The 21,471-nt window shown below is 41.6% G+C and overlaps 1 protein-coding gene across 1 annotated transcript; it reads left to right on the top strand.

Moving 5' to 3' along the window:
- Positions 1–1,251: 1,251 nt before the first annotated feature.
- LOC311046968 (nitric oxide synthase 1-like) lies at positions 1,252–19,608 on the top strand (the record flags this gene model as incomplete). Its single annotated transcript, XM_084059548.1, has 26 exons — positions 1,252–1,755; positions 2,494–2,598; positions 3,009–3,151; positions 3,472–3,634; positions 5,108–5,199; positions 6,154–6,295; positions 6,388–6,527; positions 7,161–7,335; positions 8,380–8,481; positions 9,449–9,643; positions 9,795–9,883; positions 11,110–11,254; positions 12,256–12,360; positions 12,802–12,860; positions 12,958–13,065; positions 13,438–13,612; positions 13,753–13,888; positions 14,013–14,091; positions 14,275–14,468; positions 14,676–14,845; positions 15,439–15,649; positions 17,437–17,524; positions 17,714–17,832; positions 18,124–18,272; positions 18,665–18,859; positions 19,465–19,608. The coding sequence occupies 26 exons, from the start codon at positions 1,252–1,254 to the stop codon at positions 19,606–19,608; spliced, it is 3,927 nt and encodes a 1,308-aa protein (XP_083915674.1).
- Positions 19,609–21,471: the final 1,863 nt, after the last annotated feature.

Raw genomic sequence — 21,471 nt, 5'->3', positions numbered from 1 at the left:
GTCAGTAATTTGTTGTTGAGTTGTTGTTTATGTTTCCTTTCCTAGGTTTGAGTTGTGTCCGCTAACTCTGTTGCTCCAATACCCTTTACAAGGGGAGATCTAATTAGTTGCATTACTTGTGCGACTGGCTAGATAAATTGTACAGTTTCAAACCTGTCAGATCATTCTACTGAAACCACACTCTTCTAAGGCCAGCTGTCACAGTAAGTTTCTTCATGCTGTTCAGACTGATATGCATTCATGAAACTTTATTTGTGTGAACTGAGCACTGAATGTTACCCATGCTCTTTTTCAGCACTGTCCTGCTTTTTGTTTATTAACTTTGTCTCACTATTTAGATGCTAGGCCTACAAGCTCATAATGCGACGCATTGTGAGCTTGTAGATCTGCTATTTTCAAAAGATTTTTATACATTTGAAAACTTGTGAAATGGGACATTCTGCATAAGGAGTACTTTCTACTGTTGGTACTTTAAGTACATTTTGATACCAATACTTTAGTAGTTTTAAAAAAATGTTTAATTCCGGACTATTACTTGTTACAGAGTATTTCTACATGCAGTATTGATACTTTTACTTTTTTTGCCAGTGGAACTAGAGAAGTAACACCTTGGTTAAGCCTCTGAATATTGCCTACTCTTTACTGTAATCGGCTCCTGAATAAATTCAATGAGCAATTATTTTAGATTTCTTGACCACCTTTGGAGTTACATCATGACAAGGTAACTACACAACCAAAACCTCTACCAAAGTGGTCTTGCCCTTTAAGATTGATCCAGGCCCTATTCTGGACACTGTGGTACAGATGTCGAGACAAAAATAAAGGCCCACAGGGGGCATCAAATAGATCATGACAATATTCCTCATCGGTCTCCAATACATTTTCATGACCTGGTATTATCACCCCTTCTGAAAGCAGTCTGAGTGATGCCTTATTTAGTTGTGCGCCGGTGTCCTGCACCAAAAATAGCCAACCTTCAAGCTCCCAACAAATGCACTGGGACACGTTGTGAGCTTGTAGATCTGCCATTTCCGGTGAGGGACATGATGCGCAACTGAGCATTAATCAGGCTTTGACTCGCATGCCCTTTTTAGCTGATGATAAATCAGCACTTTGTAAACAAATAATCCTGTAAAGGCAATTTCCTCCAAAACTAATACTCTTCTCCCCCTCCTCTTCCTACAGAGCCATATCCCTGGGGACGCACAATCTCCGCACTTACATACACACGTCAGAGCACACACCGGCACCATGCATAAGTCGGAGCCTACAGTCTGTCGGCTGCAACCCAACATCATCTCGGTGCGCCTGTTCAAGAGGAAAGTGGGCGGCCTGGGCTTCCTGCTCAAACAGAGGGTGTCCAAGCCGCCCATCGTCGTGTCGGACCTGATCCGTGGCGGTGTAGCCGAGGAATGTGGCCTGGTGCAGGTGGGAGACATCGTCCTGGCCGTCAACAACAAGCCCCTGGTGGACCTGTCCTACGAGCGGGCGCTGGAGACCCTGAAGAACGTATCGACCGAGAGCCACGCCGTGTTGATCCTGATGAGGGATGCGGGTGGCCGCGGGGTGCTGGTCAACGGGGTGGAGGACAACAATGAGCTGCTGAGGAGCCTGTGTTTGACTTTCAGGGACCTTGGTGTGGGAAACGACACGCCTCCCCCGCAGGTGTTGGATAATGATGCCGGCGCAGGTGAGGAACCAAAGAAGGAACCCACGCCAACAGAGCACACCGATCCTCCTGCTGAGAACGACATGGTAGGAAACTAAATGATAAACTTTCTGTTTCTGGCAAGTAACTCTGGTTGAGAAGGCCATTTTATCACCTCAACAAGGGACTATTGTGCCTTGAGCTGCCTGGAGAAGTGCAGAATGTTCAGTCAGTCCTATCAGTCCTCGAGTTCTCTGACACCTTTGATGATCCATTCAGGATCAGAGAACAGGCTACCGTGCCAGACAGTTCCCGTTCCCGTCTCCTTCTCCCTACTGTTTCATTGTCGCTGAATAAGACTCAAGGAGACAGACAGACAAACCATCTGTTATAGTTTATTATTTTTTATGGCACTTTTTTATTTCTATGAAACCCTATGAACTCATATTTAAATGTACCTTCCATTTCCCTTTCTGTCACACTTTTCCCTTTTACTTGTGTGGTTATTGTCCACATATGGTTGCCTGAGTATTATGGCCCCTCTTTATGACACAATGGTCTTTGATCATATCTGCAAGCATAGTGGTTTGTAAAATTACTTTTAATCCACATGACACTGATTTTAATCTTGCTTCTATTTAATGCACTTTGTTTCCTCTTTGTTTCTTTTATAACCCCCCCCCCCCCCATTACTGCATATTGAGAGCCTGCACAAACCCTATTTCACCCACTTTTACCAGTAAATATTATGTTACAATAAAGTTTGAGTTAGATGAGTAGATAAGGCCTCTACAATCCCCTTGTTGGAGCGACTCACTGTCACATGTCTCTGTTCCTCCCCGCAGCTTCCAGGTCACGGTCCAGAAATCAAAGGCCCAAAGTTCCTGATGGTCAAGAACTTGGAAACTGGCAACGTGTACAATGATAACCTCCACCAGAAGTGCACCGAGGTGAGATTATGCTACAAACTACAAAGCAACATTGTTACCGGGTGCATATCTTTCTATAGGTTGGGTGGCCTACCCATTCTGCATAATGAATACTTTTTACTTTTGGCACATATTTTGATGCCAAAACGTTTGTACTTTCACTCAAGTGAATTTTGATTAAAAGTACAAAACCTTTACTTATTAATTGTTTACAATGTTGTATTGATATTTTCACTTTTAAGTACTTTTTCCACCACTGCTCTCTATAAAAGAAAGAATAGTCATTGTGTGTATTGTGTGTAATGTATTTCTCTATGAAAGACAGAATAGGCACCTCTGTAATCTATGAAAGAAGGAATAGTCATCATGTGTAATGTGATGTCTATGAAAGAAGGAATAGTCATCATGTGTAATGTGATGTCTCTCTCCAGATGCCTGTATGCGCCAAGGAGGTGTGTTGGGGTTCAAAGATGATGCCCCAACGGCAAAGTTACTGTCTCCGCATGCGAACCCAAGACGAGGTGATCCCGCTGGCCACTGACTTCATAAACGAATACTTCACCTCCATTAAAAGGCAAGCACACAGCTTCATAGACCAATCTACCTCTCCATTAGCCCATTAAGACCTGAAGCCGATTCTACAAATGTTTTCTAAATCCCAACAGTATTCTGAAAAAACGTATGTTTCTATATCAGTGGCGCTCAAATTTTTTCATGTCAAGGACCCCCACAATTATATGTATTTGGCCGCCGACCCCCATCTCAAAATATTTGTTCCAGGGACCCCCAGAAGCAAAGATTTGAGTTCAAAAGGTTCGCTTTGATTTTCTATCACTTTGAATGACTTGTAACTGATTTTCTATGACTTCCATGGTGTGACTGTGCTGGGTTCAGGGCTGGCTCCAAGCCCCATGTGGAAAGACTGGAGGAGGTGATCAAGGAGATTGGGGATACGGGAACCTACCAACTGAAGAGCACTGAGCTCATTTATGGTGCCAAGCAAGCCTGGAGAAATTCTGCCCGCTGCATCGGGAGGATTCAGTGGTCCAAATTACAGGTGGGGCTACTGGTAACAGGCAGTGGTGTAAAGTAACTAGTCAATTTACTCAAGTATTGTACTTAAGTACAATTTTGAGGTACTTTTACTTTAATGGAGTATTTAAAATTACATCTCAGAGGCAAATATTGTACTTTTACTCCACTACAATTATTTGTAGACTTTAATTACTAGTAACTTTGCAGATATAAATGATTACATTATGAAACATACATTAACCACTTTAGCCTTATTTTATACCTAGGCTATTTGAAAATAGCTGATCTACAAGCTCACAACGTGTCGCATCGCGACACGTTGTGAGCTTGTAGATATGCTATTTTCAAAAGTTTAGTACTTTAACTTTTGGTACTTTAAGTACATTTTGATACCAATACTTTTGTACTTTAACTCAAGAACATTCTGAATTCCGGATTTGTACTTCTAACGTAGTACTTCTACATTGCAGGATTGATACTTTTACTTAAGTAAAAAACTATGAGTACTTTTTCCACCACTGGTAACAGGAAGAGTGGGCACTAAGGAAGAGTGTTTTGTCCAAAATGTTGAAACATTAAATATTTGGACAATATTTTTTACTTAATGTAAAGTATTCATGATTAGAATATGCTTAAACATTCGACAACTAAGGTCTAATATTTCTACAATTGCTACACATTGCTGCAAAACCTGTATATCCAGTCATTTTGGGCCATAAACAAGAAGTTGAATGATAAAATTAAGTCTGATAATGATGTACCGTGCATGTGTCACATCAAGTATATTTTACATTACTTCAGACCATTTTTCAAATATTGTATTATTTTGGACAAAATAGCCAATTTTACATCGAGGTGCCCACTCTTTTTGTTTCCAGGCTACTACACAAACTACAGTAGCCTACAATTCAACTGTGCGCTCCATCTGTGCTTGGTTGGTTGGTTGGTTGTAGTCATTCTAGAGATATTGGTCAAAAGCTACCGTACTGCGATCAACCATAGATTTAGAACAGTATAGAATGGCCATTTCAAATAGCATGTGCTCTGCTTCTGTGTCAAAAAGCCAGAGGAGGTAACCAATCGTGCCTCTGTGGCACGTTTTTTTGTGTTACGGTGGATTGAATGGTATCTATAACAATAAGCGTTATCGGGTCCCCCAGCAATTAGGTGGCTGTGAACGTGGAAGTAGGGCACTTATAGATACTTATAGAGTATAGATACTCTGTATCTATTAAATCACTGTTATTTTTTGTGAAGCTGACTAAAGATTTCATGAATTCATAACGCTCTTTCCTTAAAATTAACTCGATGCTATAGTAGACTTTAGACTAGTGTTGTACACATCACATGGCTGATGACCCAACACAGTCACACATAAAAGTAAAATAAAAAGTTGAACCAATTCAGTTCATACCCAATGATATATTTCTGCTGTGTTTTAACCAGATTTGAGCTGCTCCAGAGTTTGTGCTTCATCATGACATTTGTTTTTCAGGTGTTTGACGCTAGGGACTGCACAACTCCTCATGAAATGTCCAACTACATCTGCAATCACGTCAAATATGCCACCAATAAAGGAAACATTAGGTGGGAATCCTTTAGTAATGCTTTATACATCTCCCTTTTTCCCATCTGTCATTCCATGTATAGTATCTCATCAACTCCTCTCTGTCACTACCCTCTCTCAACCCACTGTCCATCTGTCAGCGTGTGCACCGTCTCTTAGCGCTTTCTCTGACACTGTGTATTGCCTCTCCCATGTGTCAGTCTCTTTGTGTACTAACCATTGTTCGCTGGCTTGGCAACACACCCCGCTAGCGAGCAGTCACGCTTGGCACACCCGCAGACAGTGTTGGCTCGCCCACCGGTGACACCTCACATTTACACTACTGGCTGACAGGGTCATTACTGCACGTGATATCCCTGATATCTACAGTATGTTGATGGGGGCTACTGTGCTGTAGCTAGCACGTCTGTCACTACTTTTGCCAGGTTTGATTCGGTCAGTAGCATAGTATGTGAAAGTTGAAAAGATGTTTTGCAAAAACATTCTAAAGCTTAGAGCTTTGACAGCCATACTTGGTTCTGCCATAGATCTTTTTAATTTTTTACCGTAAGGGTCCGTTTGGCACACTCTCCTTTGCACACTGTCAGAGTTAAATTAACATTTTACAGTGTCTCGAGTCGAGCTAAGAGATTTCTAGAAGTTGTTTGGTGCTGCATGTCACCACTGCCCTCACACCAGCTGTTCTTTGTTTTTTTACGATCTGCAATGCCATCAAACACGCTCAGATATGGTATGTCGGTTATCTATTTGCTCTGGTCCATAGCGCTAAGGAGAACGCTATGGACCAGAGCTACAGAGCTATTATTATCTCCGCCAGGCCGAAAGGCATGGCGAGAGAGTATGTTTTATTTTCTTTGCAATGTGAAAATCCCTAGCTAGCAAAAATCTAATCTACAGTAGTATATCATGTTCAGATATCAACATGCTAATGTGTGTGTGTGTGTGTGTGTGTGTGTGTGTGTGTGTGTGTGCAGGTCAGCTATTACCATATTTCCTCAGAGGACAGATGGTCTACATGACTTCCGGGTATGGAACGGTCAGCTAGTAAAGTACGCAGGCTACAAGTTGCCTGATGGAAAGATCATTGGAGATCCTGCCAGTGTAGAGTTCACTGAGGTAGGAATGATGGGTAGTTGCAGTGAAGTTGCAATAAAACATATTTTTGATCAATGTCGTCCGATCACTTCCCTTTTGGTCTCTGTCCTTAGCTCTGCATCCAGCAGGGATGGAAGCCCCCAATGGGGAAATTTGACGTCCTGCCCCTCCTTCTGCAAGCCAACGGGCAAGATCCGGAGATGTATGAGATCCCTCCAGAGGACATCCTGGAGGTGGACATCATACACCCCAGGTGAGTTTAAAGAATGTTCAAACATGTGCTTCACTCTTAAGCCATTAAGACCTTGAACACATCTGTATCATTTTAAGATTTCTTTGGCTATTCAAAAATAGCAGATATACTGTACAAGCTCTATGAGCTTGTAAATCTGCTATTTTGGCTTTTTTTTTTTTTTCACTAGTCCTCATTATGCAGTGTCCTGACACTCAAACATGCACTGAATGAGCATCAGGACACTGCATAATGAGGATTAGTGGAACAAAAACTTTGGAGCTAGTAAAATAGGCGATTTTCGTTGTTACGCATTTATCTTAGTGTGTGTAAAAGGCCTGGCAGCAGCGTTTTGTATCAGTTGCAGTCTTTGTATAATTGCACTTGCTGATAAGTGAATAAAGTGCATTACAATAGTAAAATCTGGAGGAGCTAAAAGCATGGATGCCCTATTCTAGGTTTGCAGGGTAAGAAATGTATATTGTATATTCACTGAAGGAACACTCATAGATTGAACTTAATGCCTTTCACTGTTTTTTATCTCTGGGCCTGGGAATTTGTGAGACAACACTGTATTGTATTGGATTGAGTTGCATGTCACAAAACCCTTTATTCAGGTACAGTATGTTGAATAAACGTTGTTTCCTTGCCCAGGTTTGAGTGGTTTAAGGAGCTGGCCCTGAAATGGTTCGTTCTACCAGCAGTGTCCAACATGATGCTGGATGTTGGGGGAATTCAGTTCACTGCCTGCCCCTTCAGCGGCTGGTACATGGGATCAGAGATTGGTGCGAGGGACTTCTGTGACAGCTCACGTTATAATATTTTGGAGGTAATGTTTGTGTATAACAATCATTCTCAAACTGTTTTGGCTTCAGCACCTCCTTTCCCTGATTTCTACTGTAAATCCAAATGCCCCCCTTTACCCATCTACAACATTTTGCTTAGCAAAACTGCAATAGAAAACCACAGCTACAGTAGCACATGATGCTATGAATTAATAATAACCCTCTTTTGAAGAATATAACAGTACAACTAAGAAATTAATTGATTGAGTTGCAATTAGTGCCAGTAAGCCATGTAAGACCAAGGTACTCTTCATTTTCAAAGCCAATGTGTTCGACGTGCCGTGGATGGTATTTTTATGATTTTAACAACTCCACACATGAATGCCTTACACTAATCTAAATTTAGGACCCCCTCTAAAATGAGATGCTTCATCTCAAGGGGCTATCCTCTCAATAAATTCTGACCAAATCATATGCATTCTTATTATTCAAATCTTAAAAATACAAATATTTTTACATCTTATTAACGAGTACAGAAGAGTAAAATTATTTGGTTTTGGTTCCTCAACATTGTTACAGCAATAGCAACAATTAAAGAAATACAGTAATAAAGAATAGCAACAATAGTAATCAAAATAGCAAAGTATATTAGTCAGGGCACATGAGTCATAGCACACTAGACTACAGCATGTTAGCTAGGACACGCATTACAGTGTGCTCACATACTGTAAAGGATTTTAGAGCAATGCAGCATGACTTTGTGTTGGAGGCAATTTATTTTCATAACTGTGGCCAGTTCTGCTGTGAAAACAGCAGTACTGGCAAGAGTCAGGAGACCCAACACATTTGCATGTTGCATAGCCATAATTGCAAGGGGGAAATCTTTTATCTGGAGTTTGATGCTTTTCCTATTATTCTAATCACACCTAACACCTTCACCTCAAGTAGTGACAGATTCTACAAAGGCCTTAATGCAAACTATGATGGCCATCTCGCAACCCTCAGAATACTACAGAACATCATACTGTGTCATTGTCATATTACGTCTGCAATGAAATAATGCTGTCCTTACATTCCTTGCCATGTAGGAAGTAGGTATGAGGATGGGCTTGGACATCAGGAAGATCTCTTCCCTATGGAAGGACACAGCGCTGGTGGAGATCAACATTGCTGTTCTCTACAGTTTCCAGGTGGGCTCCTCTTCATTCAACTGATGAGATTTGAATGCGGTATTTGTAGCATTTATAGTGTAAACACAGGTGTCAGTATTATATTTGATCTTGTCATTCAGGCTCTGCTACTGTACATATTACTCCCTGCTCAACATAATTAGAAGACAGCCATTTCAGAGCACGGAGATAAAGCCCCCACCCCCGTTACAGTTATATAACCCACAGAGGAGGCACGTAACCCACTCCAGTGTCTCTGCCTGAACTTTGCTCACCGGCTACACATCATTTATGTCTTTGGTCAACATAACATTGCCTGATTCCCGTGGTGCAACACAGTACAAATACAGTTCAGAGGCGAATTCCAGCTAGTGGAGAACAATTTATAAATTCACAAGTTGACAAGTGTCAGCAGCACATACACATGCTCTCAGAATATAGAATACATAACATTAGCCTCATAGCATAATTGCCTATGTCACTTTTTGGTCAAATTGACATTTTTGCCGAGCGCTACTCTCCTATCGCTGCTGCATCATTGTGACTTATTGCCTATGTCCTAAGCCAATCAGAACGCTTGTTACATTCCAAAATGACTTAAGCAGAAAGTGCTTTTAAGTAAACTTTTTTACTTGGGCTAAATTAGTTTTTGAGTTTAACAAGAATTCTGATCTGTCTGAGAACATTGGCAATAAGGCAGAATGAATCAGCAGTGGTAGGAGAGTAGAGTTAGGCAGATATAAATAAAGGCAGTAAACATGACTTAGGCAAGATGTGTTTTTTACTCATGATTGCCTAAGTCACCTAGATGACTTAGGCAGAAAGTGATTTTTTATTTGTTCCCTGAAAACGGAAAATGGAAAATGCTATGAGGCTAACGATACGTAACATTGGCAGATGTAATAATCTCTTCTGATGAATCATTCAGCTGAGAGCTCTCTGACAGTCAACAATCATACATGACATCCCTGCTGCCCTCTGTCTCCAGATATCCAAAGTGACGATAGTAGACCACCACACAGCTGCGGAGACCTTCATGAAACACATGGACAATGAGCACAAGCTCCGGGGAGGCTGTCCTGCAGACTGGGTGTGGGTCGTGCCCCCCATGTCGGGGAGCATCACACCAGTGTTCGGCCAGGAGATGCTAAACTATCACCTTACTCCCTCCTTCGAGTACCAGGTGAGGGAATGCAAACAGACAGTATAGTCATGAGGGATGGATGATTTGTCATGCTACAGTACATGTACAGGGTGTTTTTTTCGTGTGCAGTACTAGATACCTAGTTAAGCTTCACACCAGTGTCTCTGTGCCTTCTCCTTATCTGAAACAGACAGATGCCTGGAAAGACTATGTGTGGAAGGCAGCGAACAACGGAACACCCACCAAAAAGAAAGCCATTGGATTTAAGAAACTGGCCAAGTAAGAATGCACTCTTTTGATAAACCACGGCAAAAATATAAAAGTGTATTTATATCGGATGCAAAGTTTGATTTGTGTTTATTTACTTGCATGGTTTACATGATGTGAATACCAAGCCATTTCATTCCGTCATCAACCATGACCGAAATAACAAACTTTGGGCTCACCTGCACAAGTGCTGAAATCTTTGCCACTGAGCACACATTCTGTTCTGATTCTGATTCTGATTCACACCTATTTATTCAGTGGAGAATTCAACTTTATGTCAACTGATTCACTGAATCAGTTGACATTTTTGAAAGAAATCTTGAGACCCACCTTTTTAGTATTGCTCTTACCTATAGAGCGTGCCAAAAAAACTGAAGGGGGCGTCAACAAGTGTCATTTGGTAGCGGCGGACATCTTTGGGGGGTATAAACAGGTTGACTTAACATTGCGCCCCCCCCCCCCAAGTATGTCTGTAGCTACTGTGCCATCCATCCGCTACATTTGACTTGATCTGCAGTGTCTGCTGAAATGAATCACATGACCGGGAGAAGCATCTGTGTCATTTTTAGATTTGACCTAAAAAGCATCATTTTACACTTTGGCTATTAAAAAATAGCAGATATACAAGCTCATAGCGCAATACCGAGTGCCACGCTATGAGCTTGTAGATCTGCTATTTTTGAGAAATCGTGAAAATGTGTGCAAATCTTTGAATATATATTTTTTAAAGCGAACATTTGTAACTCAAATCTTTGCTTCTGGGGGTCCCTTGAACAAAATATTTTAAAACGATTGAGAACCACTGACATAGTAACATTAGTTTTTTCAAAAAAACAGTTAGAATTTAGAAGACATTTGTAGAATCGGCTTCAGGTCTCAATGGGTTAAAGCCATGAAGCCAGACTTTTGCCAAGGCTTTTGCCATGACCGGGGCGGTTGTGTTCGCTCTCACATTTCTAGTTCTTCAATGATGCAGTTTCTCATCAGTTTTTTCCCCTCACATTCATTCACTACAGGGGAGTTTTTCTTTGCTCGCTCATGCTGTAATTGTGGGGTTCATGTAAATTAAAGAGTATGGTTTAGGCCTGCTCTTTGTAAAGCGTCATCATGAGAGCTTTCGTTGTGATTTGGTGCTATATAAATAAAATTGACTTGACTTTAATCTATTTCTATACTTTTTTCCATCTATCATTCTATACTCCCCCTTCCTCTCTGTCTCTCTCTCCCCTTCTCTGCAGGGCTGTGCAGTTCTCAACCAGGTTATTTGGTAAAGCAATGGCCAAGAGAGTCAAGGCCTCCATATTGTATGCCACTGAGACGGGCAAGTCCCAAGACTACGCCAAAACCCTCTGTCAAATCTTCAATCACGCTTTTGACGCAAAGGTACCATTAGAATACTCATGAGAGATGGGTAATGTCTACCTGTATTTGTGCTGTTGTCTGATGGGAAGGGGAGCAGTTGGATCTCGGTCTGGGCCCAGCCCCAGGGCCCAGACCTGGTCCTGAATCCGACATGGCCCAGCAAGTAGAATGAATAAAGGGCAGAGAGGAAGCAAATAAGGCTTTTGTCACATTTTCTTCTGCTCACATGCATGAAAGTGCGGCGCGTCTGAATTGAGATTCATCCAGCCAGGCATTGAGCTGTAGTTTAAGATGAGATCTGAAAGCACCCCTGGCGGTGTAAATGACTTTGGACGAAGAATAATAACATGAGTAGCTCTCTCAATCATGTAGTGTTTTGGCTCCAGGACATTTTGCTTCATTTTCCTTGTTCCCAATGTGATCAATCATGCAACAAGCGATTGTGTTGCATGCATGAGTGTGTACGCGTGTGTGTGGTTCTGGTTCAGGGACAGATGAGAATGCCTGGGGCCATTCCTGCTTGTCATGTAGATGAGGATAGTTGTCTCTTCACACTGATTGTGTGGCACACTGACATTATAGTGCTGAGTGCTAATTAATTATATGGAAGCAGCGAGTACATTATCAACTTGTTGCCTGGGCAGAGTGTTCATTACAGCATTGTGCGGTGGTCTTCAACGAAGACGCTCTGCAACAAAGTGTTGCAGATTCAACTTTTTCATAGATTTCATAGATAGCTTCATAGACTTGTTTGACAGCACTGTCAATGTGTAGCGTTGTGTTTGATTCATGTTAATGTGTATTTTCAGACAGTCAACCATTTAAACCCTCAATACTTAGAAAACTTGTACTTTGTCAGCTTTTCCCCCCTACACCAAACCTAGCCTTTGCAGAAAATAGCCGTTTTGTTGATTATCATATTATATTCATGTGTTATCTTTGAGGGACCCTACAACCCTTTTTTCTGCAATTGCATTTTTTCAAATATGTAAAGAGCTTTTTTCTTCTTCTGTTGTCTGCAGGTAATGTCCATGGAAGAATATGACATGGTGCACCTGGAGCATGAGACATTGGTGTTAGTGGTGACCAGTACCTTTGGCAACGGAGATCCACCAGAAAATGGAGAGGTGTGTGTGTGTGTGTGTGTGTGTGTGTGTGTGTGTGTGTGTGTGTGTGTGTGTGTGTGTGTGTGTGTGTGTGCCTGCGTGCGTGCGTAAATTTGCAGTGGTGGACAATAGCAACGTATATTTACTTGAGTACTGTAGGCCTACTTACAGTAAGTTTTTTTTATTTTTTACATGATTATTTGTATTTTGGATACATCACTGTAGCCTATTTCAAAGACAAATATTGTACTTTTGACTCAATTCTAATTCTAGGAAGGATAACATCTAGCATAACATTTGACTGTACGACCTGCACTGTTAACAAGCATGTTAATAAAGCTTTGTCCACCACTGAATATTTGCATGCATGTTTAACAAACCACACCAACATACCTCAGGATTCATACAACACATTGATTATGCATATGTATCAAAAACAACCTGTCGTTTGCATCTTTGTAGAAATTTGGAGCTGGCTTGATGGAGCTGAGCTGCCCAACACTTGACACAGAAGAAGTGAAGTGAGTTGAACTGTGTGGGCAGTAGTTGGTATGTGGAGTTTCAAGCTTTCAGTTCAGTTTCCAACCTCTTGTTTCTGTGTTTCCACCTGTCTTCTAGGCCCTACAAGGTGCGTTTCAACAGTGTCTCCTCCCACTCGGACCCTCGAAAGTCCTCCAGTGACGAGGCAGGTATGTTCGGAAGTACCGGACCCTTCGCCAATGTCAGGTAATCAAAACAGAAATCATGCATGGACCTCAATAGGTCATAGGTTGACTCATAGGTTTGGTATATTTGTAGTGCGCACCGCATCGCACCACTCTCAGAGTGTGATTCCATGTCCTACATTTCTCTAGGACATGGAATTATCTCAGAAAAAAACACACCTCTAACCCACAATCCCAATTTTAACCATTTAATGACCCTAAAACAGTTCTGTTGGAATTAAAACCTTCTTCAACATTCAAACTGTGTAAATATGGAAAAAAAACGAAAATCACAAAAAAAATAAAAGATTGCACTGTTTAAAAAGGGCCGACTTGAGGGCCATTTCTCTAGCCCCAGTCACCACTGATCTTCAGTCTTTCTTCCTCTTTGTAGGTACTCAGTGTTTGGCCTTGGCTCTAGGGCCTATCCACACTTCTGTGCCTTTGCCCACACTGTTGACACTCTGTTTGAAGAACTGGGGGGCGAGCGCATCCTAAAAATGGGAGAGGGGGACGAGCTGTCTGGCCAGGAGGAGTCCTTCAGAACCTGGGCCAAGAACGTTTTTAAGGTCGGTGCCTTACACACAGTCGCCCTTTGGGCTTCAGGTCTTTATGCTGATTACGGTCGTGGGGAAGTTCTGTGTTTTTACACATATTTTTTTACAGTGCACTCATCTTTTCCATGGCTTACTTTTGTTGCATGTCAAAGGCGGCCTGTGAGGTGTTCTGTGTCGGAGACGTGAACATGGACCAAGCAAACAACTCCTTGATCGTCAATGACCGCAGCTGGAAGAAGAGCAAGTACCGCCTGACCTACGTCAAAGAGGCCCCGGTCCTCACGGAAGGTACTCACTGGCCCAGTGATGACAAAACCACTATACACCATTGATTACTCGATTTTCAGGCAAAGAAATCTTGAGGTTAGAATACAAGGCTTAATGTGATAACTGTGAATGTGACTGCCAACAGCATTGTACGCAATTCACAAGAAGAAGGTGTACGGCGCCAAGATGGTGGAATCTCTAAATTTGCAAAGTCCTAAATCTGAGTAAGTTTATGGTTTCATGGGACTGGGATTTAAACATTTTCATGATGTGAAAACAAAAGAAGAAATTGAGTTGGTTACGCTAAACAGCAAATTGTGAAACATTATTTATCAAATAGCGCATTATAGCAATCTGGAAGGGACTGAAAATGGTGTGTCACTATTCACCCCTCTACTCTTTCACAGTCGTACCACTGCGTTTATTCGGCTCAACACAAATAACCACGAGGGCCTGAAATACCTGCCCGGTGACCATGTGGGCGTCTTCGCTAGCAACCAAGTGGACCTGGTGACAGCTCTCATAAAGAAGCTGGAGGATGGTCCACCCGCTGATCAAATCTTCCAATTGGAGTTCGTGGAGGAGAGGAACACTGCCTCGGGTGGGTAATGTGTCTGTTTGGCAGTGGTGTAAAGTAACTAAGTACATGTGCTACTTAAGTACAGATTTTCTTTTTCAGTTCCATTGTCAGAGTCACAGACTTGTAACGGTCAATTTAGAACCCCTAAAGGAACCCAGAGAGTCCCTGGAATCCACTTTGAGAACCACTGGTGTAATAAACTACCTTCACGTTCTTCTGTCACTACAGGTACGATCAGTAACTGGTCACCGGAAAGTCGTATCCCTGCCTGCACCATATTCCAAGCCTTCAAGGACTTCCTGGACATCACCTCCCCGCCCAGCCCTGTGCTGCTGCAGCAGTTTGCTAACCTGGCAACCGATGAGAAACAAAAGGAGAAACTAGAGCTCCTCAGTAAGGTAATTCATTTAGCATTCAGCTCAATCATTAGCGCTCCTTCTCCGTGCTCTCTCGTGGGCCATGCTCTTGTGTTGAACTTGCTGCAAGTTTTGAAAATAGGCAAATTGTTTGGTTTAGCTTTTTTTGTGAGGAAAAAGTTGTTTATTCTGTTGTATTCTGCTGGCAATTTGTTCAACAATTTGTTCAACATTACTACACTACAATTATTTGAAAACTTCAGTTACTAGTTGCTTTTAAGATTTTGATAAAACATACATTAACCACTTTAGCCCTATTTTATACCTGGGCTATTTGAAAATAGCCGATATACAAGCACACAACGCGTCGCATCGCGACACGTTGTGAGCTTGTATTTTCAAATATTTTAGTACTTTTACTTTTGGTACTTTAAGTACATTTTGATGCCAATACTTTTGTACTTTTACTCAAGTAAATTTAGAATTCTGGACTTTTACTTAACACGTAACAAAGTATTTTCTATATTGCAGTATTGGTACTTTTACTTAAGTAAAGAAGTTGAGTACTTTTTCCACCACTACCTGTGAGACCAAGTGACACCTCTGCAATCCCCCTTCCTCCTTGACCCCCCCAGGGCCTGCAGGAGTATGAGCAGTGGAAGTGGTACAACAACTCCACGTTGGTGGAGGTGCTGGAGGAGTTCCCGTCCATTCAGATGCCAACCACCCTGCTGCTCACTCAGCTGCCTCTGCTGCAGCCTCGCTACTACTCCATCAGCTCCTCACTGGACGCGCATCCCAATGAGGTCCACCTCACCGTGGCCGTGGTCTCCTACCGAACCCGAGGTACTATACCGTACGCACTGCCTCAATGCTGGAGCTATAGGGCTGTCGACGATCGTGACGTTTTACTGGACGATGAATTGTCATACAAATACACAGATGTAACATCATGCAACCCACAGAATCATACATTTAACTTAGATGGCACACCACTGGAGGAGGCTGGGGAGGTGGAGGGAGTTTTATAACAGCTGACAGCTGCAGGAACGCTCGATTTCTGTTTGGCTTTGTAAACAAAAATTGCACAGGCCAGATATGACAAATAACTTCAATATTCAAAGAAATGACTGACAATGATCGATACTAATAATCAAAATAAATAATGTAGGCCTACTATGCAAAATAGCCGATCTACAAGCTGTAGTGAGCTTGTAGATCTGCTATTTCCACTATTTTTGAAAATATTGGAAAGAGTATGAACTTTTTCAACTTGAAACGATTATGACGATTTTGCAAAAAATAGCGATTAGGCGATTATGTAATAATTATGACAGGCTTACCTGGGGCTCCGTGATCCATTCAAGAGTCACTCGAATACAAGCACTCTCCTCCTTCTGATTTAAAGTGCTACTTAGGTAAAATTCCTTTTACTGTGACTGATTGACAGGGGATGCTAGGTGTTCCCATTAAAGAAGTTTGCTTGCTCTCTTGCTCTTTTTCAAGGCCTTGAGGAGCAATTAATTCTGTTTGTCTGGCCTCCCTGTCAGGTTCCTACAGGGAGGCCTCAAATGGCTGTATTCTTGACATTCCATTAGCAAGACAATTAAGCTCGAGCACGGCCGATGGCATAGAGCAGAGTTTTTAAAATATAATTTAAATTTAAATCATGAGTGATTGATTATTATGATTTTTTTGCTGGCAGACAGGGTACCTCGTACCCGCACAGTGGTTCTTTTGATGTCACTGCTTGAAAGTCGCCACTGATGACTGAAAAAGTCAATTGAGTCAGCCTGTCTGAGGAAATATTCTGGTGGTTCAGAGGACTTATAGGCTTGAAAGTTATTTTGGCAACACCAGTCTAATCCATAGGGCCAACATGAGACCTGAAATTGGAACTACAGTATCTGGGGAATATCTATTGACTGTGTTTTGCCAGCAGGATTTGGTCCAATATATATTATATATATATATTTGTTTTTATCTCCAAAACACTGTGCTGTATGTACATACCACTTTGTTCTAAATGGTGTTTTCTATGCTGGCTCTCTCTCAAATGTTTACGTTAGCACATACAGTACGGTTTGACAAGGCTTTCACATCTACAGCATACATCTAATAGGTTGTACTTAAAAGCTTCCAAGCCCTTAGACTACCAAGCAGTGAGCAAACATCACCAGCTGCAACTCACTGCAACTAAAATTTGTCTTCATTTCCCCCTCTTTCCTCTTATTAGATATGCGTGCATGCCCATGAGTGTGCACTGATGACTATAAGTAGTTGATTTACAGTTATTTCCTCTATAGCGCAGATACATTGAACATTGCATTGTGGGTAGTCTACCTGTGTTCCAGGGTGTCCCCAGCAAAATTGGTTTAACCAGTTTAACCCGCATCGGCTATTTGAAAATAGCCCATCTACAAGCTCACAACGTGTGTGACGCGTTGTGAACTTGTAGATCTGCTATTTTCAAAACAATCTTGAGAAAATGTGGACATGTACCTATATTTCTGGTCCATGACCAAATATATCATTTCGTAAGCATGTCAAAAAGTTTGAGAACCACTCATTTAAAGGGTGCAAATGGGAGGAGTCAGGAAGTCTAAATATCCCGTTTGATAACTGTCATTCAGATGGAGAGGGTCCCGAACACCATGGAGTGTGTTCATCCTGGCTCAACAGAATAAAGAAGGACGAGATGGTGCCGTGTTTCGTCAGAGGGTAAACTTGTTTCTCTTAAGAATATATCCAACAATATATTTTGTGCTGTATTGTGTGGTTTGTCATTATGTGATTAATTAATTTCCTATTTCAGTCAGTTCTGTTAATTAAACCGATTAATTTTATTCATTAGCATCATCAATAATTGAAGGTTTATTTGGTTAAAGTCAGTTATGTTGATTCTTCTAGGGCGACGTCGTTCCATCTTCCCAAGGAGAACAAGTCCCCCTGCTTCCTGATTGGGCCAGGAACAGGCATCGCTCCCTTCAGAAGCTTCTGGCAACAGAAACTCTTTGAGCGCGAAATGGGTTGGTCTGATGCACTTTCAGAGACTAGTCCTACCTATTGTCACCTCACAGAGAGGTTCATGTGAAATCCACATCGTAAAATGATTTTAACACTATGCATGATGTGGTTGATTAAAATCATACCCGAGATGAAGTGCAAAGTGCTGCTACAGTGTGCATAATTGTGTAACAATAGTATTCTGATTAAATCTGAGGCACAATCTCAGGCCATAGTTAAACAAGACACTGTAAGTTAACTCATTGTTGCTGTACCATTCAGCAAAGTAAAGTCAAGGTATGTCCCCTCCCCAGGGATTGAGACGAGTCCCCTGTATCTGGTGTTTGGCTGCCGCCAGTCTGAGACGGACCACATCTACAAGGACGAGACCGTTGATGCCTTGAACAAGAAGGTGTTCAAGGGACTCTATACAGCCTACTCAAGAGAGCCCAGCATGCCAAAGGTACCACAACAAATTCAACGGATGATTGCGTTTGTCACAGATCTTTAGAATACTCTAAATGCTACAGAACATACTCGTATGAACAGGACACAGCATCCCCACATACAGTAGATATGAGTTAGTCAAGTGTTGATATTCCTTATCTTTTTCCATTTAATGGCCTCATCTCTTTTTAACTGTGTGGTGCCAGGTGCCAAAGACAAAATGCAGATGTTCAGCTCAAAAGTGAACAGCTCCACGCAAGGCGCAATTTCACTTCACTGTGTTTGATTCTCACTCTTTGTCCCCCACTCCCCCTCATCTTTCTTGCCTTGTCTGTCATCTCCTCTCCTTTCTCTTTGCTCACGCTTAATGCCCATGCACTCTGTCTCGCTCACTGTTACCTCCGTCAGAAATATGTCCAGGACGTGCTGCGCGAGCAGCTGTCAGAGAGGATGTACCACTGCCTGAGGGACGAGGGGGGACACATCTACGTGTGCGGGGACGTGACCATGGCGGATGACGTCCTGAAGACGATCCAGCAGATCATCAAGGTGCAGGGTAACATAAGCCTGGAGGACGCCAGCTTCTTCATGAACAAACTCAGAGTAAGGCTTGAATTACTCGATTGCACAATGATGTATCATGTAGGCATGAAAGATGTCCACCATATGCTGGCTGCCGTCACTGTCAACACATTATCACCCACTGGCTTCTCTACGTCAATGAGGGAAGAGAATGGGGGGTCCACACTTAACCAAGCACTTAGCCAAGCACTTCAATACACTACCGGCTTGTCAATTTGGTACATTGGTACTTTTTTTTGTTTTTGTGGAAGGAAAGAGTTAGAGGAAAGGGCAGAAGTTCTATATTCACACTGAACACACAAATATGATTGTAAGCTATTTGTGCACTGCTGACATTATTATAGTGCATGACATCATATGTCTGTATCCGTGCGGATATTTTAAGGTCAAAGGAAGAATAAATAAGAAGAATAAATACAAACATCTGAGGTTATGAACATTTATTTGTATTTTTTACAGTCAAAGCAAGTCAGAATCATAATATACAATGGTAGTCTGAAACAATTGAATTGTAATTTGAAAACGAATGTGTTTTTTTACCTAGTTCTTACCTAGTTTTACCTAGTTCAAAGCAACCATGTCATTCACCTTTCCTCCCTCTCTGCACCTCCACCTCCCACCACCAGGATGATGGACGCTACCATGAGGACATATTCGGTGTCACGCTGCGCACAAATGAGGTCACCAACCGACTGCGTTCTGAATCCATTGCCAACATTGAGGAGAGCAGCAAAAAAGACTCTAAAGACTCTAAAGACTCGGACGAGTGAGTGCTTTCTGCCATTGCTTTGTCTTCAGTGTGTTCTGCAGCTCCAGTATTTTCTACGTTTATTTGTTTATTATTTTTGTTAAGCTCTACACTGAAGGAATGACCTGTAGTGTTGGAAACACAGATAAGACGTCACCCATGGTTTCAACCCCAAAAAATGCAGACATGTGTAACCATAGAATTAGAGAGCCTGCAGTGCTAAGAATCAGGATTAGAGTCAAAGCGAGCGACTGCCTTCTTTTTCTGTGCTTGTTTTATGGGCTCAAATTAATGCCAATATTATTTTGTACTTGTAAAAATAACTTGTATTTGTGAACAAATTTTACATTTGTAAAAAAAAAGATTTGTATTCGTAAATACAAGATTTGTATTCATAAATAAAAGATTTGTCTTTAAAAAAAAAAAAAGATTTGCTGTATATTTTTTTGGGGTGTTTATAACATTGTGTTAAACATGTTGTAATTGTTGAATTGCATTCTCAATGAACATTGTGACCAGAAAAAATAACAGTTTGCTCGCGTGCAGATCGGTTGTACAGATGCTCAAACTTTATTTTTGGCATTCTGCACTTCCGGGGTCTGAGAGCCAATCACGTGAGGCCTTTCCCACTACCCAATCATAAAGCTCCATAGGTCTCCATGTCAACATGGCAAACAGGGTTGCCATGTTGGTTCGGTGAAAATGATTTTGGCCCATTTAAGCCCATTCATCTTCAAACTCCACCTTAGACTTATTTTTAAAACACGTCCATGAAACTCTAGTCAGATATAATCCTTCTAATGCGTGAGGGGGCCGTCATTTTTTGAGAACTTATTTCATGTTAGAGTTCTCACCCCGCAGTGACGATATCTTCAGATGTGCATTTGGATCAAAGTGTTTACCATAAACTGCAACTAAAAGTTGTTTTTCCCCTGTATGTACCATAAACTTCAACTAAAGGTTTTCCCCCCTGTATGTACCATACACTGCAACTAAAGGTTTTTTCCCCCTGTATGCACCATAAACTGCAACTAAAGGTTTTTTCCCCCTGTATGTATCATAAATTGCAACTAAAGGTTTTTTCCAATGTATGTACCATAAAGTGCAACTGAAGGGATTTTCGCCCCTGTATGTACCATAAACTTCAACTAAAGTTTTTTTTCCCCCTGTATGTACCATAACCTGCAACTAAAGGGTTTTCCCCCCTGTATGAGTCCTCATGTGTTGTTTAACATGACCCATCCGACCAAAGCCTTTGCTCAAAGAAAAGGACTTTACCCCTGTACGGGTCTTTGCGTGTTTTCTTAGATTACTCAAATCACTAAAGTCTTTGCTACAAACTGAACACGTGTATGGCTTTTCTCCTGTATGAGACCTCATGTGTAGTTTTACATGACACATCTGACTGAAGCCCTTGCTACAAACTTTACAAGTAAATGGCTTTTCCCCTGTATGAGTCCTCATGTGTATTTTTAAATGACTTTTGTCACCAAAGCCTTTGCTACAAACTGAACAAGTAAAGGACTTTTCCCCTGTATGGGTCTTTGTGTGTTTTCTTAGATTACTCAAATCACTAAAGTCTTTGCTACAAACTGTACAAGTGTATGGCTTTTCTCCTGTATGAAACCTCATGTGTTGTTTTACATGACCCATCCGACTAAAGCCTTTGCTACAAACAAGTAAATGACTTTACTCCTGTATGAGTCATCATGTGCGCCTTAAGATTTCCCTTGCCATTAAACATTTTGCAACAGACTGGACTAAAACCTAAACTAAAACCTTTCTTCCCTGTGTGAGTCCGCATGGAGTGAGTTTCTTTCGATGATCTCAGGTCCTGGGACAGCTTGTCCCTCAAAGACAATATATGTCCTTCCACGTGTAGGCC

This window comes from Gymnoscopelus microlampas (assembly GCF_963454915.1).
Source record: "Gymnoscopelus microlampas genome assembly, chromosome: 6".
Lineage (NCBI taxonomy): Eukaryota > Metazoa > Chordata > Actinopteri > Myctophiformes > Myctophidae > Gymnoscopelus > Gymnoscopelus microlampas.
This window is presented reverse-complemented; position numbering and strand designations above follow the sequence as displayed.